General features: G+C 33.8%; 5 protein-coding genes across 6 annotated transcripts; 1 reads left to right on the top strand and 4 right to left on the bottom strand.

Moving 5' to 3' along the window:
• LOC110618067 (DNA-directed RNA polymerases I and III subunit RPAC2) lies at positions 1–1,795 on the top strand. 2 transcript variants are annotated; one of them, XM_021761134.2, is made up of 4 exons: positions 1–147; positions 254–368; positions 864–940; positions 1,553–1,795. In XM_021761134.2, the coding sequence occupies exons 2-4, from the start codon at positions 268–270 to the stop codon at positions 1,693–1,695; spliced, it is 321 nt and encodes a 106-aa protein (XP_021616826.1). In that variant the 5' UTR covers positions 1–147; positions 254–267; the 3' UTR covers positions 1,696–1,795. The 2 variants fall into 2 exon arrangements, with proteins under 2 accessions (XP_021616826.1, XP_021616906.1); XM_021761214.2 differs by having other exon boundaries at positions 70–177.
• A 68-nt stretch (positions 1,796–1,863) lies between these two features.
• LOC110617983 lies at positions 1,864–5,452 on the bottom strand. The gene is made up of 2 exons (XM_021761010.2): positions 4,803–5,452; positions 1,864–2,557 (listed from the first exon to the last, which is right to left on the bottom strand). Exons 1-2 carry the CDS (start codon positions 5,129–5,131, stop codon positions 2,335–2,337), a joined length of 552 nt encoding a protein of 183 aa, XP_021616702.1. The 5' UTR covers positions 5,132–5,452; the 3' UTR covers positions 1,864–2,334.
• Positions 5,453–6,471: 1,019 nt separating this feature from the next.
• Positions 6,472–7,726, bottom strand: LOC110629551. Its single transcript, XM_021776578.2, has 3 exons — positions 7,571–7,726; positions 7,137–7,463; positions 6,472–6,824 (listed from the first exon to the last, which is right to left on the bottom strand). The coding sequence occupies exons 1-3, from the start codon at positions 7,620–7,622 to the stop codon at positions 6,664–6,666; spliced, it is 540 nt and encodes a 179-aa protein (XP_021632270.1). The 5' UTR covers positions 7,623–7,726; the 3' UTR covers positions 6,472–6,663.
• Positions 7,727–9,661: 1,935 nt separating this feature from the next.
• Positions 9,662–11,451, bottom strand: LOC110617699 (tubulin beta-8 chain). Its single transcript, XM_021760697.2, has 3 exons — positions 10,935–11,451; positions 10,568–10,837; positions 9,662–10,469 (listed from the first exon to the last, which is right to left on the bottom strand). Exons 1-3 carry the CDS (start codon positions 11,326–11,328, stop codon positions 9,790–9,792), a joined length of 1,344 nt encoding a protein of 447 aa, XP_021616389.1. The 5' UTR covers positions 11,329–11,451; the 3' UTR covers positions 9,662–9,789.
• Positions 11,452–17,790: 6,339 nt separating this feature from the next.
• LOC110610279 (AT-rich interactive domain-containing protein 1A) lies at positions 17,791–20,489 on the bottom strand. The gene is made up of 3 exons (XM_021750135.2): positions 20,283–20,489; positions 19,962–20,177; positions 17,791–19,867 (listed from the first exon to the last, which is right to left on the bottom strand). The coding sequence occupies exons 1-3, from the start codon at positions 20,487–20,489 to the stop codon at positions 18,137–18,139; spliced, it is 2,154 nt and encodes a 717-aa protein (XP_021605827.1). The 3' UTR covers positions 17,791–18,136.
• Between the last annotated feature and the right edge of the window lie 2,104 nt (positions 20,490–22,593).

Raw genomic sequence — 22,593 nt, 5'->3', positions numbered from 1 at the left:
GCTAAAATGACAATTCCAGCCCACTAAAAAGCGTAAACTTTATCACGCAACTTCTGGTTTAGGGTTTTTGGACTTTTGAGAGTGTCTTACATAATATTCCGTTCTATTTCCGACTCTCTCAGCTCAGACACCTTCTCTCACTTCTTCGTAAGATAACGGCTTTTTCTTTCTCCCCAGGTTTACAATTCCGTTCTTCGGTATTAATTTGTGGAATAAGAGTTCTCTTTTAATGAATTTTTTTTTATGGTTGCAGAGTAACTAAAAGTAATGGAGCTCGGTTCTCTACAGGATCCAAGCAAAGCAACGTTCTCGTTCGTTGACGAAGATCACACCCTTGCGAATGCTGTCAGATTCTCCTTGAATCAAGAGTCAGTTTTTTTTTTTTAACTTAAATCTCTGCCTTGTGGTGCTTAGACTTTGCGTTCTTAAATCTTGAGTTTGTTTTTCGAACTGGTTTTTAAATTTTTCTATGCCTGCAAAACTATTATTGCTGTATGACATGACTTGTTTTGCGAATTTGTTAATTCGTTTAATGGGTAAACAGGTTAGGTTCTGCCTGAAAATAAAATTGGGTAAATACAGGGTCAGAAAACACCAATTCCGCTTCCCTTTACCTTCAATTTTGATTTTATAATGTTGAGCAGCTAAATTATACCCAAGTGCACATATATATGTGTGTGTGTGTGTGTGTGTGTGTGGATTGCATTAGAACCTATCTTGTGATGGGTTGTGGCTGGTCACGGTAGAATTCAGCGACTAAAGTAAACTCAATTATCCATACATTAATTCAATGGGATTGGTTTTTGTCTGTAAAGCATTTGTTTGACAATATTTTTTAAGCGGATGTTAATGTTGTTTTGCAGTCCAAGGGTATCATTCTGTGGCTACAGCATTCCTCATCCCTCAGATGCTCGAGTTAATATTAGAGTCCAAACAACAGGTAACTTGCATTCTCACCTTCTCTACTTTAAAGCTAAGCTGGAAAACTAATGTGTAAGACTTTCTTAAGGTAATGATAAGTGAACTGCGAGCACTTCATTCTTTATTTTATGAGTTGACACTCGTCAAAGATCAATTATTAGTTTTTTAACATATGATGAAGTGATGCCATATTGTTCTGAATTGTTTATATGCAAGTTTGGCTTTACGTTCTTTGTTATATAATTGCCAAAGCTCTTGGAGTCTTGCTATTAGCTCATTGCGGTGATTTATTTGTAACCTATTTACACCTATTTATCCCTGAACTTGGGATATGTCGGGTTTGAATTTTTCTTTTCCCTTATGTGTATATTATATTTGCTCATGTATTCTGATTATTTGCCTGTACAAGATCTAAGCAATTGCTGTTAAAACTTAAAACTCTTACTATATTCACAATTGTCAAATCACCAGAAGGTAGTGGCCTTACAGATGCTATTTTTACGTTGCTAATTTTCTGGTACTCCATGTGAATCCTTATCAAGACCAACGTTTAAAGTAACCATTCATCTACCTCAACTTTATACACTTCCATTCTGTTGTGAATTTCAATAACATGAAAGGCATTTTTCAGGTGATCCAGCAAGGGAGGTATTAAAAGATGGATGTCAGAATTTGATGTTGATGTGCCAGCATGTTAGGAGCATTTTTGACAAGGCTGTTGATGATTGTAGGAAAAACAATCACATGGAAATGGAAACAAGTATTGATGATTGAAATTTGATATATCTTACCTTTGTAATACAAGTTCATTTGTAGGAGTAATTCAACATGGTTGCTATTTTATTCAACTCCTTTCAACCACAGTGATTTACCATCTCCTTTGCTGCATCTTCTGACTTGTTTGATGATGAAATTAAATTTGAAACAGAGCTAATTATCTGGTAAGCAGAAACAGGCATTTCTTTTAATTACAGTGGTCCAAATTATTGATGTTACAAGCATGGCCATAGATGACATCTCAGACTGCCTTCAATAAAGTAGAACAACCAGTTGGCTCCCATTTTTGCCTGTGGTAGCGAGAAACTCCCTCGTCCTCCAGAAAGGGGCAAATTGGTTCTTGAATAGCTGACTGACACGGGTTCCTAAACAGGGTCACAAGACCAATTTCTTTCTTACTAACAGGGGCAGCTCAAACAATTTTACAAGGGAGAAACCAGATTTTTTATACAATAATACATTTGATAAAACATGCATATTAACAAGTACATATGATTACGTGCTACTGTGGAACCACCTCTTAGCAAGAAATGTTAAGTGTGAGTAAGGATAGGTAGGTACAAGGCAACAAAACAACCACTTTGATAGATTTGGAGGTGACCCCTTATCCACTGGGCTACTTTCTCTTGGTTCGACTCATGAAAGGACTTTAAAGTGGAAGAGCCAAGAAATGACAAATGCAAAGACCATGCAGGCAAGCAAGAAATTCATCACGCGTCGACTATGCCAGAATGTTCGAGTTTCCACCAGGATTTGAGGTGCCGTTGGTGCTAATGAAACAGGGGCAGTATCCCTGTGTGCCTCATTTGCCTGTTCACCAGTAACATTGAGTGCAGTGACACCGCATATCTCGCATATCCTGGAAAAGTTTTAAAAAGAAAATACATCAGCAATAAGGAAATATCATACTAGAACTTTGATTGTAGAAACGTAGTACTGGCCATAAAACTTAAGCATGAAGCATCTGGGAAAAAACCAGAGTGCGGTAAAAGGTGAAGTTTGAACCTTCAGGAATAGCAGTAAGCTTAACTTAGCCTCAGCTTGTAAAATATATCAACTCAATCTCACCAACCATATCCTAACATTTCCTCCAAATTTAAAATAGAAAGAGCAAGCAGCTAATTTGGCTAACTTGTCCATAGGATTTTGGTTATACTGTAAAAAATTTTCACTTCTACATTGTACAATTTACTACATGGAACCAGAAATAATTTCTGTTTTCTCGAGTATTTTCACTGATCTAGTATAAAATTATACACATTGACACTAAAACCTCAAATAATAAAATCATATCTGCTAAAACATGTCTCTAGAAATCCTTGAATCAGTTAGCAAGTACACAAACCTGGTGACGCTGGCATTTTAAATGACCAAAGCAACTCAACAAAAGAAACATACATATGTCAATAAATGATTGATGATAAAATACACCAATAAGTCAACAACTAAAAATCATCTGCAGCGGTTAAAACAACAATGGCATGGTTCAAATTCTCAAGGAAAAGTAAAGAACGAACTATAAACAATATTGGCCAACATGTCAAATGAAATGAAATCGTGGCCAGTATGGTTCCTCAGCAGCATATCATTCAAATATAATGATGATACATTGATCCAGGAAAATTCTTTACAGCTTGGAAAGGACTGAGAAAATTTTGCAACACAACCATCTAATATTTCAAGAAAAAATTTCCCAGTTCTTATATATAATCAGAAGCCTCTGACTTCTTGTTTCCTTGCTTCTAGACAGTACCCCAGATCATATAGTTCAAAACATGAGAATCCAAAGTAATTTTATGAGGCTAAGATCACCATAACTTTTCTCAGTGTGGCAAATGAGATTAATCCATTTTAGGGGTTTCATCAACAACCAAGACTCCATCAAGCCTAATACAATAACTAGAGTGTGATATTTCTATGAAGCAAGGATAATTGATCATAGGAGATAATTATAAGAGAATCCAATATTACTGAATCATTAAATACATGCACAGATACAATAAACTGAAGAGTAGCAGAAGGCAGGCCATATATTTGCACAAGTGTAGACAAGTACGTGTCTACTTTCAAGAGTCAATGACAGTACACAGAGACAATTCTGTAAGCTAAACACTAGACACCACCCTCATTGATCAACTCAACTTCCATAGAATGCAACCAAACCACAAAATGCCTTCTAAATAATGGTTTTGAGAAAAATCCCTTTGATCTAAGGCAGGTTGGTCACCACCAGATTTGCTATTTCTACATCATTACTTCCTTGCCTTCTGCTGGTCACTTCTGTTCTACCTTATTCAGCTCACAAAGAGGCGAAAGGATAAAGACAACCGTCACAAATACATGACAAGAACATAGCTAACAATAACTACAGGGTAGATAAATATGTTAATGATATAAAAAAATCGGGTATGCAGAAACTGACACCCTCCCCTCCATCCCACCCCACTTCATATTGCATCAAGTGAGAAGCTTTTTACAACTCAAAATTATACCTAGGCCAACTTAATTAAGTGTAAACTCAAAAAAAAAAAAAAAAAAAAAAAAAAGAGGAATAAGGTTTGGCTAGGAAATTGATCAAGCAGAAACTTTGTTCAGGAATATTTGGATATTTGAATATGCTTATATGCTTCTCAGTTATTAATAATATTGATAAAAAACTTCTTGATCTTTTTTTTTGTTAATTGAACTTGGATAAAAGAAATCTAGAAAACAGCAACTACCCAAAGAGCGTAGTTCTTCAAAAATAATGTAATATAACCAAGTAGGATCCCAGTATTCTATTTGAATTTTCAAAAACTTCGTCTCCAAGATCCTGGATCCAACAAAATCTTACGAAAAAAAAATTCCTCAAACTACGAAAACCAAGAAAAGGTAGTCAGAATTATTAACGAACAAACAAATATTCCAAAAAGTCACACTTGGATAAGCCATAAAACACAAGATACAAGAATCCTTCAAAACCATCAAATTGATAACCAATTTTCTGAAAATGCAGATTAAATGCTTCAGAAATAACTCCTCAAAAAGCATCATAATATCCCCTGTTTTAAATAAAAAAGAAATAAGAAGCTCAATTGCAATAAGAAGCTCAATTGCTTACTCACATGTTACCCTTGATCTTGAACCAAGTCTCTGCACACTTCTTATGTGCACCACCCAAATCACCCTTACAGGAACACCCCAAGTCAATGGCTGCCCCGTTCTCTGGCCCATTACTCTCCAAACCCAAATGGCAAATTCTACAATCTCTCCTAGTTTTACCATCCAAATGCAGTTTCCCCTCCAAAACCCCACTCTCCAAGTCCACCTCTGACAAGCAATCTGACGCTGAAGAGTCCCTGTGGGCACCAAACTCTCCAGAGAACGACAAGTCACTGCTGCAACGGCTTAAATGGTGGTCTGTGTTAAAATGGGAGGTGTGTGCCGTTGCCATTTTGCCACTCCAGAAGGGAAAAAAAAAATTGATGAAACAAGATCAGAACTTGGGATTTTTTTTTTTTTTTTTCCTGTGAAGGGTTAAGACATTTGCTTGATTGCTTTACAAGAGAAGTATAACCTTATAACAAAGCTACCAAGTACCAACACATAGAAACTGAGAGATACAGTGTTTGGACCTATGGAAAGAGGGGAAGAGGGAGGAGTGGAGAGAGAGAGAGCTGGAGCCCAGAATTAGGTGGTGGTGTTTGTTTATTTAAACTTTATGAAAAAGAAAAGGGAAAATATTAATCTCTCTCAAAATTTGTGTCAGTTTGGGCAGTGTTGGTGGAAGGGAAACTGCCGGTGAGTGTGCACAGAGCAGAATAATAATGCCATTGTTGAGTTTAATTCATACTGTTGATTGATTGTTAATAGCTGATAATATTTATATAAAATGATTAATAAAAATGTTATGGAGTATAATTGATTATGAAAAATGAATAAAAGTTAATAGTTTAGAGAAAATATAATTATAAAATAATATAATATTTAATGTGTTTTAAATTTCAATATTAATTAGATGCAGCAATAAAATATTTATTTATATTACCTAAGAAACGAAAAACATAAACGCTAAAGACAAAAAGGTAAAATTATAAAAAAAAATAAATAAATTATTCCCCCTCTCATGTTCCATTAGAGTTGTATATTATTTGACAGAAAATGAAACTTTGTAAATGGCTCTCCCACTATGATTTGATATTTTTTTACTGCTTTCCCCAGCTCCATATCTGATGTGGCTTATTTTTTGTGAACACCAAGTCCTAGCCTTAGCTCCTGTTAACCACTAAAGTTTTAGCAGAGTTTCAAACATCATTTTATTTAATTTCTGGATTAATTGGGAAAACAAGATAAGAACCAGATGTTATATTGTAATTAGTTGGTTCAATTTTGAAATAATTAAATAATTATTTAATAAAATATCTCCAAAATTCATATTAAAATAATTGAAAAAATGTCAAAAGTTGACTGTTAGATCAAAAGATAAAAAGGAGAATAGTTGCTGGGAGGTTAACGTTAGGCCATTACTGAGATAAGAAGTGCCTGAAAAATGACAACACTTGTACTTTACTGCCAATCTTGTCCAGTTGGCCATAAGCCTCAGCTGGCCACCCTTGTCTGTCGGCACTCCACAACACTCAAACCAAAAATCCACAGGCCAATAATTCTCTGCCTCTGCCGCTGGGTATGGGTATGGGAACTCCTTACCAAGAGAAGCTTACACATGTTAAAGCCACTTATTTTTGGCTTGTTTGTAATTGTAGAGAAACAATTTGCAAATGCATGGAGATCATGTTTTGCATATAATTGGAATTTTTTTATTAAAAAAAGGTTCAATTCATTATTCTAATAATGAATCGAACGTTTATTTGCAGTAATTTTAATTAGTTTAATTAAACAAGCACGTCACAATAGAAAATCACTCCTTTCCTTTCATACAAATATGAGCAACTAATGACCTAAATAAGTCCACACTGATCAACAACATCATATGGCAGAAGGCGCACAAGCTGGGTCCGCATCACCAGTGATCGGAGCAGCAGCCGGATAATCTGTGGCGGAGACTGGACCTGGGGTTGCATAACCAGAACTACTAGTCGCCGACAAGGCACGGCGAGGATTGGTACAGAACTCAGACAAGTTAACTCCTGTAAGTACATAAAATGGATTATGTTATTGTATAACAATGCTGTTGGTAATTGGTAAATTTGGACATAATCATTGGATTTAGATTATTATCTTCTTACTGATAATTTTAGTTCACATCTGAATTTTGATTTAATATAAGAAAATATTTATTTTAATGAAATATGACATTAAGCTGGTAATGTTTCTGAACTTCTTAACTTGCAGATTAATATTATATAAACAACCTCCTTATTTTTATATGGAGATGGTAATTGGATTTGATAATGGAAATTAGAAAGGAACTATTTACTAATTGAAACTAAAAGAAATACCTTCAGCCAAGGCCAAGTTTAAGTAGAGATCAACAATATTGGGGCAACCTTGGTAACAATCGTCTGAGCAAAGTTTAGCCAAAAACTGAGGCTGAAGAAGACCATCTGATGAGATACCCACAGTGTTCCTATCAAGTCCACATGAACTAACACATTCATCACTCTCAATCCATTCCTGCATTACATCCACAACCACTTCTGATGTCTTGCATTGGTATTTAACCTTTCCATCTTTCGTTGCAAAATTCTCTAACAAGCATCGCTTCCCAGAAGATGCAATTGAATATGAGCAGAGCTCAACAGGTAATTGCTCACATACAAGCTCACCTGAACAATACATCAAACAAAACACACGCAAAGGAAGAAAAAAAGTTACTAGTTTTATAGATTTACATAAAGAAAGAAAATGGCAAAAATTCTTGAAATGGGTTTACCGAGGGCTCCATGGAGGAGAAGAGACATAGCAAGGAATATGATCAAGGCCATTTTTGATTAACTACGAGCTCCTCGGTTCTCAGAAATGTGATAATAAGGCCTTGTGTGGCATTAGGCTTTGTGGGTTGTGTTTATATAATAGAGAGGTTATATGAGGATAAATTGAAGGTCAATGATTTTTTATTATCTTTGGTTCTCTTCTTTAACTTTTCTTAGTTACTAGGAATATGATGGCGAACATAAAACAAGATTGAAGCCCTTGGAGTTGGAGGTATTGTGTTTTGGTGGCAACGAAAATCAACTTCGTTTGAATCTTTGCTTTTTGGTACGTGTATCCATTAGGATTTTTTTTCTGCTTTATGTAAATATCGGCCAGCTGTTGCTTCAGGATTATTCATCTACTCTGAGCTTATTTTCTATTAAAAAATTTCAAGAAATTTATGCATTTATGTCATTTTGTGTGATGGGATCATGGAGAAAGCCAGCAGAGAGAGAAATTGATCAAAGAGGAATTTAAATTTTTCAACGCAATTTGTTTGGTACAATGGGGATTTGCTTCTCATTCGGCAGCAATAGTATTGGTTACTGGAATCTTTTTTTTTTCCTTTTAAGACTTTCTGGATCAAAAATATAGCCCAGTAACGAATAAATGTACATAATTTACTGAACTCTGTTTATTTTTGTCAAACAATTTAGGATCTTATGGTTTAACTCCTAATGGTTTTCAAGCCGTTTAACACCAATTGCCTTGCAGGATCCTTTTATTTGACAAAATAACTTTCACACAATGAGGACCAATTTAACAATTATAAACCATTTGTTTTCTTCATGATCAGATTATATTGAAAAACGAAGTTCAGAAACAAATTTCATTCTTGATCAGTGGGATTCTACTACTTCAATAATCATAAGAGAGAACTGAAAATCCCATTCCAAGATCTTAAAGAACTAACGCAAGCCACCACCCTTTGATGGAAATGGTTGACAGGGCATATAAGGGAGCTCTTCGGCTGTTCAGAGTTCGACTCTCATCCCCATCTACAGGGAAAAAAGAAAAAAGAACTAAAGCAAGAATGCTCAAATAAGCTGACTAAAGATTCATGTTTCTATTGTTTTGGGATCGTTTAACGAAGATCCCAATGAGAAAATTAACTGGATCGTTTAACGAAGATCCCAGTAGACATCCCAATGACAAACCGTTTCAAAAACGTACTCTTAAATTCATGTAATCAACCCTGAAAAAGGCATCTGGTTCATATGGTCAGGCTACTGGTCCTCCATAAAAAAGGAAACTGGATCAAGCTGCCTAAACTTCAATCTCCGGCGCAGTTTCTGTTGATTTCGGTGAGGTTGGCTTGCTCTCCAATGATTTTGATAAACTTGGAATGTATCGCCAGCAACGCTTATGAACTCACTGCACTTATCTTCTTGGGAGCGTCAGCAGGAATTCCTGTATTAAATACTAATCAGACCAACTCTGAAGCCATATCAGAATAAACTACTTTTTAGAGAGGATCAAAGTTAATGACTGATGGCACTTCCATTGGTACAAATATTAATTTGAACAAAGACAAACTAAAACCATTGACGACAGATTTTTCTCATATGTTCTAAAAGAAAAGCTGCTTTAGGACTGTTAAAAACAGACAAAGGATGCATTATATGACTAAAATAAGGAGACAAGGCAAACAGAAATGGAAGCAAGTCCCTAACAAAGTCCCGCTCTAACTGCATAAAGAGTTTGCCATGAATCATTAAGCGTATGACACGATTCTCTAAACAAATGAGCAAATAATCTTAAGCTATTAACCTGTGAACAGAGTCTACTAAACCCAGTATTCTATGGCCAAGCATGTTGCTTTGAGTAGCATAAATCTCATTCAATCTGCGGGTTGAGGAGGTTTCAGGGGGTATTACTGTGGATTGATTAAGTATTAATTTAAAACCCATAGGTTGAAGTTCATATGATCTATTCATGATGTGTTTATATTGCTACCATGGGAAGCATTTTGTTTACTACTTGGTCAATTTGGCATATAATTGCATCATTCTTTAAATTGCAGTGCCAGAATTTGGAAATGCACAAGTTATTTGCGGGCTGAATAAGAAGGAAGTTTTACTGCTGAATATATGAGAAATTACATAAAATGTTCTTTCTTCTTTCCTAGTCTAGGCAAAAGAGACCAGCAACTGGAAGTTAAGGCCCCAAAAGAAACATCTACTCATATTCTTCCTGATATTCTCCCTCATCATCCTCATATCCTTCCTCATCTGCTGTTGCATCTTGGTATTGCTGGTACTCCGAAACCAGATCATTCATGTTGCTCTCAGCCTCAGTGAACTCCATCTCATCCATCCCTTCCCCTGTATACCAATGCAAGAAAGCCTTCCTCCTGAACATGGCTGTGAATTGCTCACTCACACGCCTAAACATCTCTTGTATGGATGTAGAATTGCCAATAAATGTGGATGCCATCTTAAGTCCTGTAGGTGGGATATCACAAACAGTTGATTTCACATTATTTGGAATCCACTCCACAAAGTAGGAAGAGTTCTTATTCTGCACATTCAGCATCTGCTCATCAACCTCCTTTGTGCTCATCATGCCTCGGAACATAGCTGATGCTGTCAGATAACGACCATGCCTTGGATCAGCTGCACACATCATGTTCTTTGCATCCCACATTTGCTGGGTGAGCTCAGGAACAGTTAGAGCTCGGTACTGCTGTGAGCCACGGGAAGTAAGAGGGGCAAAACCCACCATGAAGAAGTGAAGACGAGGGAATGGAATGAGGTTCACTGCAAGCTTTCTGAGATCAGAATTCAACTGACCAGGGAACCTCAGGCAGCATGTAACTCCAGACATTGTTGCAGATATCAAGTGATTCAAATCACCGACTGTACCCCACACAATCAGAAGCATGATCAGAATTGAAATTTTCAACAGGTATTAATCGCCCAAAAATAAGCCAAAAAAAGGTTATAGATGAGCTTACAGCTGGGAGTAGTGAGCTTCAGTGTACGGAAGCAAATGTCATACAAGGCCTCATTGTCAAGAACCATGCACTCATCTGCATTTTCCACTAGTTGATGGACAGACAAAGTGGCATTGTAAGGTTCCACAACTGTATCAGATACCTTGGGAGAGGGAAACACCGAGAAAGTCAACATCATTCTATCTGGGTACTCTTCCCTAATCTTGGAAATCAAGAGTGTCCCCATTCCAGATCCAGTACCACCTCCCAAAGAATGGCACACCTGAAACCCTGATCAGAAATCAAAAACAAAAACCATTAAAAAAAATAAAACCCCCAAAAAAGCATGCAACTTCATGAACAGAAAATCTTTAGACATGTAATTTACCTTGCAAACAGTCACAATTCTCAGCCTCCTTTCTAACAACGTCAAGAACAGAATCAATAAGCTCAGCACCTTCAGTGTAATGGCCTTTAGCCCAGTTATTACCAGCGCCAGATTGGCCGAACACGAAGTTGTCAGGCCTAAAAATCTGACCATAAGTACCAGATCTGATGCTATCCATTGTACCAGGTTCCAAATCCATGAGCACAGCACGAGGCACAAAGCGACCGCAACTGGCCTCATTGTAGTAGACATTGATTCTTTCAAGCTGAAGATCTGAGTTGCCTTGGTAGCGACCAGTGGAGTCTATGCCGTGCTCGGCGCAGACAACTTCCCAGAACTTGGCTCCGATTTGGTTACCGCATTGGCCCCCTTGGATGTGTAGGATCTCACGCATTTTTTCTAAGTATTTGAAAGGGCAAGGGTTTGGAAATTCACTGCTCAGAGAGAGAGAGAGAGACAGAGAGAGAGAGAGATGGTGAAATGCAGAGGGGGGGGAGGGGGGAAGGAATAGGTTTTATAGAGGAGAAGATTAGGTTTAACGGCACCCTTTTTCTGTTTTTGTTTTTATTTTTTTTATTTTTTATTTGCCTCTCAATGTTGTATTTTTGAATCTACCCTAGGGTTGTCTCGTCTCGAGGCTCTAAAATAGCAACGGTTAAAAACGGATGCAGGCAAAAGTTTTAAATTTCAAATTTAGAGATACAGCTGGAGGCAACCGAGCCGCCCGTTGGTTTGACTGTTGGAGAAAGGAGCACGGCGCCGTTTTAAGGCTTTCCCCCTTGTCTCCTATCACATTACGGTCCGCACTGACACGTGTCCCTTTAAATTCTGCGAGTACCCCAGTAGTGTTGCTACAAATTCTCCTTTCCATTTTAGAAAAAAAAAAATCTGCCTTTCCATTTTTATATCTCTTTCATATCATAATTTTTTTTATAATTTTAAAATAATAAAAATAAATAAAATTATAAAATGAAATGAATAAATTATTTAAATAAATAATTTAAAAATACATTCAATACAAAAAAAAACAATTACTAGATTTTCTTAAAATTTAGAGACACTTTCATTTAATTTTTAAAATTAATATATTAAATATTAATAAATTTTCTTAAATAATAAATATTTAATAATTAAAATTTTATAACAAAAAATTAATTAAAATTAATTAATAAAATTTTTTAAAACTTAAAAATATTTAAATAATTCTTAGGGACATTGCAAATTACGGTTCAGACTTTTTATTTATTTATTTTTTACAATTTCAATAATAAAAACTCATTTATAAATTTAATAAAAATATTTATGTGTTTTTCTATGTGGAACAAAAATTTTTAAAATATAAAATTTTATAACAATCAATCACATGAAGTAATTATTATTAACACTTACAATATCTACGATCAATTGAATTAAAAAAATTTCAAAAAATTTATGCGAACTCCATATGTTTATATAAATATTTTAATTTTCAACAATTATCCGAAACTTTCAAGCTAAATTTTCAAGTTTAATTAATCGATTGACAATATTTGAGATACATGTTCATGGATGAGAATTTTTTAAACAAGATCATGTTATGTTAAGCATGCACAAACATATATCTCAAAGTATAATGTTGTCAATTGATTAATAAAATTTCAATTTTCACTAAAATTTCTTTAAAAAAGTTACAAATTGGTGCAAACATTTGTCTGTTTGGGTAAAAAGGCCAATTTCCTTCTCGCTCCTTATGACTTGAATCTCCACTATCATAGTATTCTCCTTTATCTAGCATGTCAAACTCTTTTTTCTCTATATAACAACCATTAAGACTTGAGCCAATGCTAAGGACCACGTGAATATTTCCTAACAGATTTTCAAACTTTTTCACTTTTGATAATTATTCTCTTGAGAATTGGGATAACTATGTACACACATAATAATTATTCCACTCGTTAAAACAACCACATTAAAATAAGAATTTAGTATGATCAATCAAAATTTAATTACAAGTGACACTACATATCCCATTCAGTAGCCAAAATATTATTGCAATATATTGATTTGAAAGAAAATTCAAGGTTTTTTCCTTTTTAATGTAATTCATTAATAATGAACTTTGATTTCAGTTTAATTACAAACATAGCGGCTTGAATAAAAAAAGAATCAAAGACCCAAAAACCAAATAAGTACATGTTTGAAACCCAAAATCCTAAGAACCTTAGCAAATGTGAAGGCTCTGGAAGCCTTCTACTGAGTGCTTAACTCTGATTACCGAATATTGTTTGAAAACCTTCAGAAGCCAAACTTAAAAAGTAGATTTACTCAAGCACTGTTAAAAATATTGTAAAAATACTCCATCAAGTACCACAACTACACTCTTTCACTAAAAGAAGTCAAAAAAAAAAAACCCAAAATCAAAGTTGAAGAATGGGTGAAACTCTCCACTAGTATTCAAATGGCTAAAAAAAACTTATTAAAAATACGAGTCACACGCTAACATAAGCACATTCAAAGGTGAAGGAATAGCAAAGGCTACTTGTACCAAAGCAAACAAGCCTACATCGTCACCGCGTAAGAGAAAAAAACCAAGCAGAGCTCTTGAACGCTTTAATGCAAAGGAAAAAGAAGTCGATAAAGCGTCGAATGATGAACTAAAAACAAATCCAAAAAAGACCATATCTCTAGAAAATTCTGTAACACCCCCTACCCGGTTATTTAATTAACCGAGCCGGAGACATCACATTTTATAACAGTTCTCTTATTTTTACTTTAATTTATATAATGTAATTCATGACTTTTTTTTTAACTGAAAATCGGGTAGAGTTTCCCCTGAAATATGGGATTAATTCCACCTGTGAATAGTAATATCACACTTCTATATACTTCAACCTTAACCCTATACTTCTTTTAACATCAACACAAATTCAACTTAAATCAAACATTTCATAAACCATCTCATTAATCTCAATATAAAAACTTATACTAATAACTCATATTTACATCAAAATTAAAATCTTCAAATATATCTAATTTAAACCATATACAATTTTATCTCTAAAACCTTATGTATATGCCATATTTCCAAAATTAACTTTATATAATATTTATAAAATATACCTCAATATAGTTAATGATGTAACTCTAACTGGGTTGATATAGATCTTGATCTACTACTCCTTCGAATCTACAACCTGTGCGAGGAAAAATAAATTCCGGCGCGAAAAAAAATAAACGCGCTAAGCAAATTGCTTAGTGGTGCTCAACTTCTTTTTTTTTTAAAATAAAACAAATCATGTAAATCAAAATTCATTTGTCAACAATAAATCAAACAAATAACAATAAACTATATAACAAATAATTTGAAACAATTCTAAATCATATTATTATTTCACATATATACAAATTTTAATTTCAGTCGTGTAAAAAGTTTTATTTTCTCTTAATATTTTTATTTATTTATTTTTTTTTTTTGCCCCTATAAATTTAAATGGGACTGTTAAGTCAGATAAGGAAACTGTATCTGTAGGGCACAAAGTGTCAAATAACTGTATGGCTCAAAAGCCGAGTCTATAACTGTAGGATACCTCATTGTATCCTAAAAATCAGTGTAACTGTAGTGCAGTACTGCAGATCTGTATATGGCATGCCACACCCTTAAACTAACTCACAATTCCCATCAAACTTACTAAGGCCAAACTTTAAATAATTTATACATTTAAACAGGGGGACAAAAACTTTCAATACAATGTAATTTTCAATTATTCAAATTATAATACTTTATCATATTATAACTGTATTTTAGACATTATCATGTAAATCTATTAATTTAATTCAATTACATAAATTATAAATTTATAATTTAATACTTAATTAATTAACTATTATTATTTTTATTATTATTTTTTTATAATCTAATATTTTATTTATTTATTATTTATCACAATATACCATGTCTCATTTTTCTTTTTCTTTTAATTTTTATTTATATCCAACAACTTTCTTTCGACCTTAACTAATTTACAACGTTTCACATAATATTTCTTATTTAGACTAATAATTAATTTTTTTATTATTGTTATTACTATATCTTAACCAAATTACATCTCTATAAAAAAAAGTAGAGACAATCCACTTGATCCATAACTTGAGTTTTGCTCAAATTACATATTAATTTCAAAATTTCCTATTTATCAAATTTATTATTTCTTCAAACTTTAATCATACTATATAACTAAAATATTATTCACTTGATCTAATTCTACTAAGATAGTAAAATTTTTAAATAAAATCTAATTAACAAATTATTAAATTTATTCAAATAAAGTTGAGTACAAACCTTAAACCTTCCAAAAGCTTCCACAAAGTTTAAAATTTTCTAATCTTCCTTTCTTTCCCTTTAGAGTTTCCACTCTTCACTTTCATTTATTCTTCATAAAAAATAAACAAATAAATCATATTAATATAATATTTCTCATAAATATTCACATAAAAATGATAATAAACATTCCAACATTAAAACTCCTAACGTACCTTTAATTTTTTAAACCCTTGGTTACTATTTACTCTCTCCCTCAACCTTGAATTTTCTCCTTATTCTTCCTCTTACCTTGAATTTTTAACTAGGGAACGGACTTGGATGAGATGCGCTAGCAAATTAGGTGGAAAATTGGAAGAAAATGGAGTAGAATTGAAAAGAAAATTTTTAGGGAAAAGATGGAGATGGATGAATGGAATTCTCTTCCTTTTTTTTTCGAAGAAAATGGCCTCTTCTACTCTTTTCTTTTCTTTCTTTTTTTTTTAATTTTTTTAATTTATAAAATTAATTTATTTAAATGGTTAGTATTGAGTTACGTGTCTCTAAATTAAAATTTAATTTATCTTTTTTCTTCTTTCTCTCTTTTTTATATTTTATTTTATTTTATTTTTAAAATATTACAAATTCTCTCTATACAATTCAAATTTAAAATAAAAAACACAAAGATAAACGTAATATTTACATTCAATACGATAGTGGAGAGGACAAATTCACTTGTTGGTTTGAGAAGGATGGCCTCCCTGCTCGGGATGGTAGAGGAAGACTGCTCAGAGAGCGAAAAAAAAAAAAAAGGGATTTAGACAAATTTAAATATTATAAAATCATGATATGCATCCTCCTGTATCAATTTAAACCAACTAGAGTACCCCTAGATTAGGTGAAAGAAAAAAACATGATCCAATCAATAGGTGTACCAAATAAATCTCAAAAACCAGTTCCACAATGGCATAATGCCCATCCTCTCTATACACAATACTCAACCACAATACAGTGGTTAGTAGGAACAAAGTTTTTTGCGTCTCAAGTATACAACTGAACAAATAAAAATTGCAGCCACATAAAAACCTAAAAATTTGAACGCATATGCAAGTTAATTATTCATGTATGAGTCCACAATATTGTTTGGCTTACTTTTGAATAAATCTTTTAGGTTGGCCCTCTCTTCAGGAATTTCATTAGACTAGTACACTCGTTTCCTCACTTCAAATTTAGCAAATTATTTAAATTATTTGTGTCTAATGTTTTCAAATCCAGTCCGGTCAATAAAACAGTGACTGGAAAGAATTAAAGATTTAAGGTCTACTTAGATTAAAACGAAATTTAATCAGAGTATTGTTAAATAAATATTATAATATTAATAATAATATTTTTATTTTAATTATTGCTTTATATATTTTATAAATAATTATTAAAATAAATTCACTTAAATTTTCAGATATGTTTTAAAAAATAGTATAAAATTTCAAATAATAATATTCAATTTTATATAATTAAAAATACTTAAAATGAAAATTTCATAATATCTAATAAAAATAAATAATAATGTATTGAAATTTTATAACAAAATAACTAAAAAATTTATGTATTTTTTATTTTATAAAAGATAGTAAAATAAAAATATATCATAATTTATTTTAATAAAATAAATTATTATATGCTATTAATTTTTTAAATTGCACTTTAAAAAGTTTTTTTTTTTTTTTTTTTTTATAAATAATCGGTTACTATATGTTAATAATTACTTATATTAATGTCATTTTTACATATTCCTTAGTTGTGGAAAGATAACAGCAAGCTTGGTATCCTTAATGGTTGAACTGATAGAATTTTATGTTGGTATTACAGGGTTGGATCCTTGTTGCAAACATTAGCAATTATATTTTGTTAAAAGTAATCGCTTCGGTTTAAAAAATCTAATTTAAACAAGACGGTTTGAAAGTTTGTTGGTTAACCAGTCAGTTAACACCCAATTGAAATCTATTCTCTGAAATTAAGAATTTATAAACAAATCGAATCGGACTAAAATTGGATTTTCAATTAAACCGACCCGACTGATCAGTCAGGCTTTTGACAACCATACTTGAGTCATGATAAAGGCAAAACAATTCAAAATTAATTTGAAGCTAAATCATTCCGAGAAACTCTGACTGGTTACTAAGAGATAAGCAGGAGAAGAGGAGCAAAAGCCTTCAAGAAAATGATGAACAAAATACAAATTGAACCCAAATTCAAGTCATTGGAAAAGAAAGCAGAACCTTCTCAAAGGAAACTTTTAACCCTGCTTAGTTCAAAAACTATCCAAACATGTGTCCCATGGTTAGCTTAAAATTTAGAAAATTTGGAGAACATTTACAAATTACAACTAAGCACCAAATTCCACTTTGCAATTTTCTTAGGATAATCTTTTGGAAAACAAGGATCGGTTTCCGAAACTAAACAAAGTCTTAAAGTTCTCTAATCCTCTCAGTTTCCAACAATCATGAAGAATTCTCTGAGCCTCTCAACTTTCCAACAATCACAAAGTGTTCTCTATGCCTCTAAAGCTTCCAACAAGCATAAGTTCTCTAAGCATTTCAAGTTTTCTAACAAATCAAAAAGACCATCTTAACATAGTTTCAACTACAGAATATTTTGGAGTAAAAAGCAGTATCCTATTGACAAAGTAAAATTCAAGAATATCAATGCCAATGAGCAAAGAATCGTTACTTACATCTGTACATTTGAGCATGATCTCACTACATCCAAAAAAGAGGACTGAGTAAACCTTTCCGCTGCACTTTCGGTCCTTTTGTTGTCTGCTTCGAGCGTAAAAAGATGGGCCGATTGAAAAAGTCTATTATGAAAAAAGTTCATCATGCAGAGGAAAGCCTCCAGGATGTTGAGAAGTCATATTCCTGTCACGCAATTACATATTATGGTCTTCAAGGATTTCACCTTCCTCCAATTGAGGAGAATTCAACAGAGGCCCATCCTTCATTTCCTCGTCTTCTGACACAGAATCTTCAACTCTTTTATGATCAATATTAAAAACATCTCTTTGGTCACCACTGGTCTCTTCTGGCTCTTTCTTCACCTGCTTAATCAAATACTCTTCATTCCCGGCGCCAAGAGATTCTGAAATATTCTTAACATCACCCATGGGTTTATTGTCATCATCCACTGGCTTCAAAGTGTTTCCAGAGTTTACAGTTTTTACCTCACCGGCATCAGCTCCAACACTAGAAGCAACATCCAAATCACTAGCATCACTTGTGACATTTTTATGAGTGGACTCAGTTACTGAACTTTTCTCAATAGTATGATCCCCTTGTCCCTCACACGTTTGTCTTGAAGTAGGCCCAGACTGTTGCTCAGAAGACAATTGATCTTGGTTGTTGATACTTGGTGCATTTCCTGATTGGCCTGCACCAACCTCCATTGCCGTTACCTGCATGCTGGCAGATGAGTATGAATGTGGCTGAGTTAACACTCCAGCAGGTGGCACCATTGGCTTTCCTCCATGACTATGGGCTTGATAGGGGTGTGTGCCATGTGGTAATACAGCATCATGTTGAGGCAATGGATAGGCACTAAAAGGTTGCTGAAATGATGAGGATGGCCCCTGGGCATGTATTTGAGAATGCACATGCTGTTGTTGCTGTATGTAAGCACCTTGCTGAAGCACCTGATTCTGATCTGAACTCGGCACTGGTCCAGAAAATGGCTGCTGCTGCACACACTGCTCATGAACTTGTTGCTGAATTGATTGCATAAGAGGACGTTGATGAGGAAGTCCAGGTTGGCGAGCATGGGAATGCACTGGCTGCTGTTCTGCTGGAGGAGCACTAGGAACTTGACCAGATGAAGGTAGCAAACCAGGTTTTTGAGGGTTTTGATTTGCACCATGAGATTGCGATGGATGCAAGAGGGGAGGTTGTTGAGGGAACTTACCCTGCATTCGGACAAGATGTGATTGTGGTTGATGCCCACCTTGAGGATAAAACTGTGCAGGATGTTGTGGACCTCCCAGCGGCATTTGCTGTTGAGGGTTTGGTTGGGGATAAGAGATATGGCCTGTTACTGCAAGGGCCAGTGAATGCTGTAGCTGAGGCTGGAGATGATGGTTCAATGGCGGGTTTGGCTGAGAAGTGAAGGGTTGTGGAAGTGGCTGCGCAGTATGCTGAGCATGTGTTTGAGGAAGGCCTTGTGAATAATGTTGAGGTTGAGGAAAAGGATACTGAGGGTGAAGCTGAGAACGAGCCTCTGTGTGAACTTGGGCTTGTGGGGGATATAGCCATTGTGTTTGCAGCAGAGACTGAGGTTGAATGTGGGGTTGAGGAACCTCAGACTGCAGATAAAGCTGAGGTTGTTGATAATATGGAACTGCTTGCTGTTGATAAGGGTAGTATTGCTGATAAGCATATCTTGGATACCGCTGGTCGTACTGTTGATATTGTTGCTGCTGTTGATACCACAGTTCTGCTGTGGGCACAGTGGCCTGCACTGCAGTCTGGTGCTGTGCAGCTTGGTAAGCTTTCTGATTTAGACCTTGTCCAGGCAATGAGGATGCTGCGGTTTGATAATATTGAGATGTCTGAGCCTGGTTCCGATCATCAACAGGTGATGTCCCTCGGGCTGTAGTATCCCAAACAGCACACTGTCATTGAAAATACAAATAAAACTAATCAACCAAGGATGCAACCACAGATGGAAATGCCAGTTCAAAAAATAAAAATCCTTCTCAGACTCACAGGACAATTTTGTGCATGTTCCTGCGCTTGACGGTGAACTATTAAGATTCCACACCAATTACACACAACAGGATAATAACCAAAGGCACATCCAAAACAATGATAAGTACACTCAGATAAAGGACCCTGCCACGTGCATCCACTCCTATGGTATAGACAATGAACTGTTATCCGGCCAATGGTTTCAGCAAGAGCTTTGTTTGATCTAATAAGAGACTGCATTTAGCAGTTGCCAAAAAACGGTGTATCAGGAAGTAAAGTAAACAAAAAATAATCATATAAGCACATTTGACGCCATCTAAAGGATCAGGAATAGAGAACCTTGGAATCTGCTTGAGTCACCAAGTAGCCATCATACGGGCAGGTCCGGGTAGTGCTCGCAATATATGTTAAACATGGCTTACAGTATAGGTGGGTGCATGAGGACTGTAATGCTTCATTTGGATAGACTAGCTGACGACACACAGGGCAGAAAAATTCCCTAGCCAGAGATCGTATATTCAGTATGCACTCATTATCAAACCCCATGGTGCAATAGAATTTGCTTCAACTCAAATTAAGCATTAATTCTGTGCAACCTAACAGTGCAGATCATATAAATTAGAAAATGTCATATTGTTACCATACAATTCATTTCTCCAAAATCTCAATTAGGTTATGCTTATTCACAAATAATCATTCAAGAGAAAGGATAAACTTCACGATTTCAATAAAGCAGTACTCGTATTTCTATATATGTTTGCTTAAACATATGCACATATAGAGATAATTTACCATAAAATTTGCATTCACTGCATGTAAAATAACCTAGCTAAGTAGGTTATAACCCAGATTAAGTTCCAATTCCCGCATCCATCTTACCGGCACCCAAACGAGTTCTTACAATAATAACAAAGGAAATTAAAAAGACAAAGAAAAGCAACGCTATGCAATCGCAAACCATAAACTCCCATATTGCCTCACAGTATAACACACCTTAAGATACTTTTATTATAGAAGAAAATGTAGGAGCTTCAGGGTTTAAAATCCAAGAAACGATACATAAACGAGTTTGCGAGTTCTTAAAATAATTATTGTAGAACTGAGCTCTTACAATAATAACAAAGAAATTAAAAAAAAAAAAAAAGAAAACGAAAAGCTACAAAAATTGAAAAGAAAAATAAAAGCAACGCTGTGCAATCGCAAACCATAATCTCCCATATTGCCTCACAGTAAAACTCGCCTATAATATACTTCTTTTTAAAAAAAGTTTAAAATCCAAGAATCGATACAGCAGCGGTCTGTGAGTGTGCGTGTGCGAGCGGGAGGGCGTGCATTATGCGTATGAGGAAGACATTGATCAGCGATAGAGGTTTGGAGAGCAGAATAATCTATGTTGAAGTGAAGAAAATATTCCTTGATTGCTAGAAGAAAAAGAACAGACCTGTGAGGAAGAGGAGAAACAGATGTAAAGAAAATTTTGGAGGGAAGAAAATGTTTTTGCTTAAAGAAAATGAAATTTCAAAACTATGCGTTTTGGCCTTTGATTCTCTTTTCTTGGTGGTAGATCACGGCGTTAGCGTGTTTAACACGAAGCTTGACGGTGGAAGTTTTGGTTTACGGGTTTTTCTATTTCATGAAAAGAATCATCTCCGTACTTCTCAATTTTTAGCTCTGATTTCTTAGTGAATCGTTCTATAATAACTGAATTGTAAAATATTTTATCTCATGATTTTTACTCTCAGCTGTAATAATGATTTATTAATTAATTTATGATATATTATTTTTATTAAAAAATAAATTATTTAATTAATGGTACAAAGCTTTTTGTAAAAAACATCATATTATGAGACTGATTAGCTTATTTTATAAAAATTAGTTTTTTTTAAATGATAAAAATTAGTTTATAAGGTATTTAGAAGCATTTAAAATTTGAAATAATAATGTTTCTATGGAAATGCTTATAGGTTACTGATAAAATTTGATATGTTTAGTAATAAATATTTATAAATATATTTATTATTAAAAATTTTATTTAATAATATATATTATGAAAGTTTAAAATTAAATAATACAAATATAATAACTAATTTAGTCAAATTAATTTATAAAATTATAAATATAAAATAAAAAGTTGGTCATCTCTAATTTTTCTAAACTTATATATTGAATTAATTAAGTCATAAAATGTTATAATTACGAAGATAAACTTATTTTTACAGTTTATAAGTTAAAATTAAACTTTTTAATAAAAATGTTTATTACAAATATATCCAATAACACTTAAACTAAAAAAATAAAGTGTTAAAAGTTTAAAAAAAAAAAAAACCTTTTCAATAGTATTAAAGTTCATAACATTACGTTTAACCTTTTTTTTAATTAATAATTTCACAATAATCTACTTTAATTAATTTTTTTTATCTATAATGAATGAACTCAAATTTTTTAGATTAACAAATAAGAAAAGTCATCTACCGAAACATAGCAATGTTAAGTTAGGCATCGTAACTTCACAAAATACAAGAAAACTCAAAGCCCAGAACCATGAAATAATGAGTGTTCAGGGCTTCCTCACTGTGTGGGGAAGTAAAATGATAAAGGAATATAAATTTATTTTCCGTTATTTTATATTTAGTTGAAAAGAAATTGAGAA

The sequence above is a fragment of the Manihot esculenta genome, chromosome 1 (genome assembly GCF_001659605.2).
Source record: "Manihot esculenta cultivar AM560-2 chromosome 1, M.esculenta_v8, whole genome shotgun sequence".
NCBI lineage: Eukaryota > Viridiplantae > Streptophyta > Magnoliopsida > Malpighiales > Euphorbiaceae > Manihot > Manihot esculenta.
This window is presented reverse-complemented; position numbering and strand designations above follow the sequence as displayed.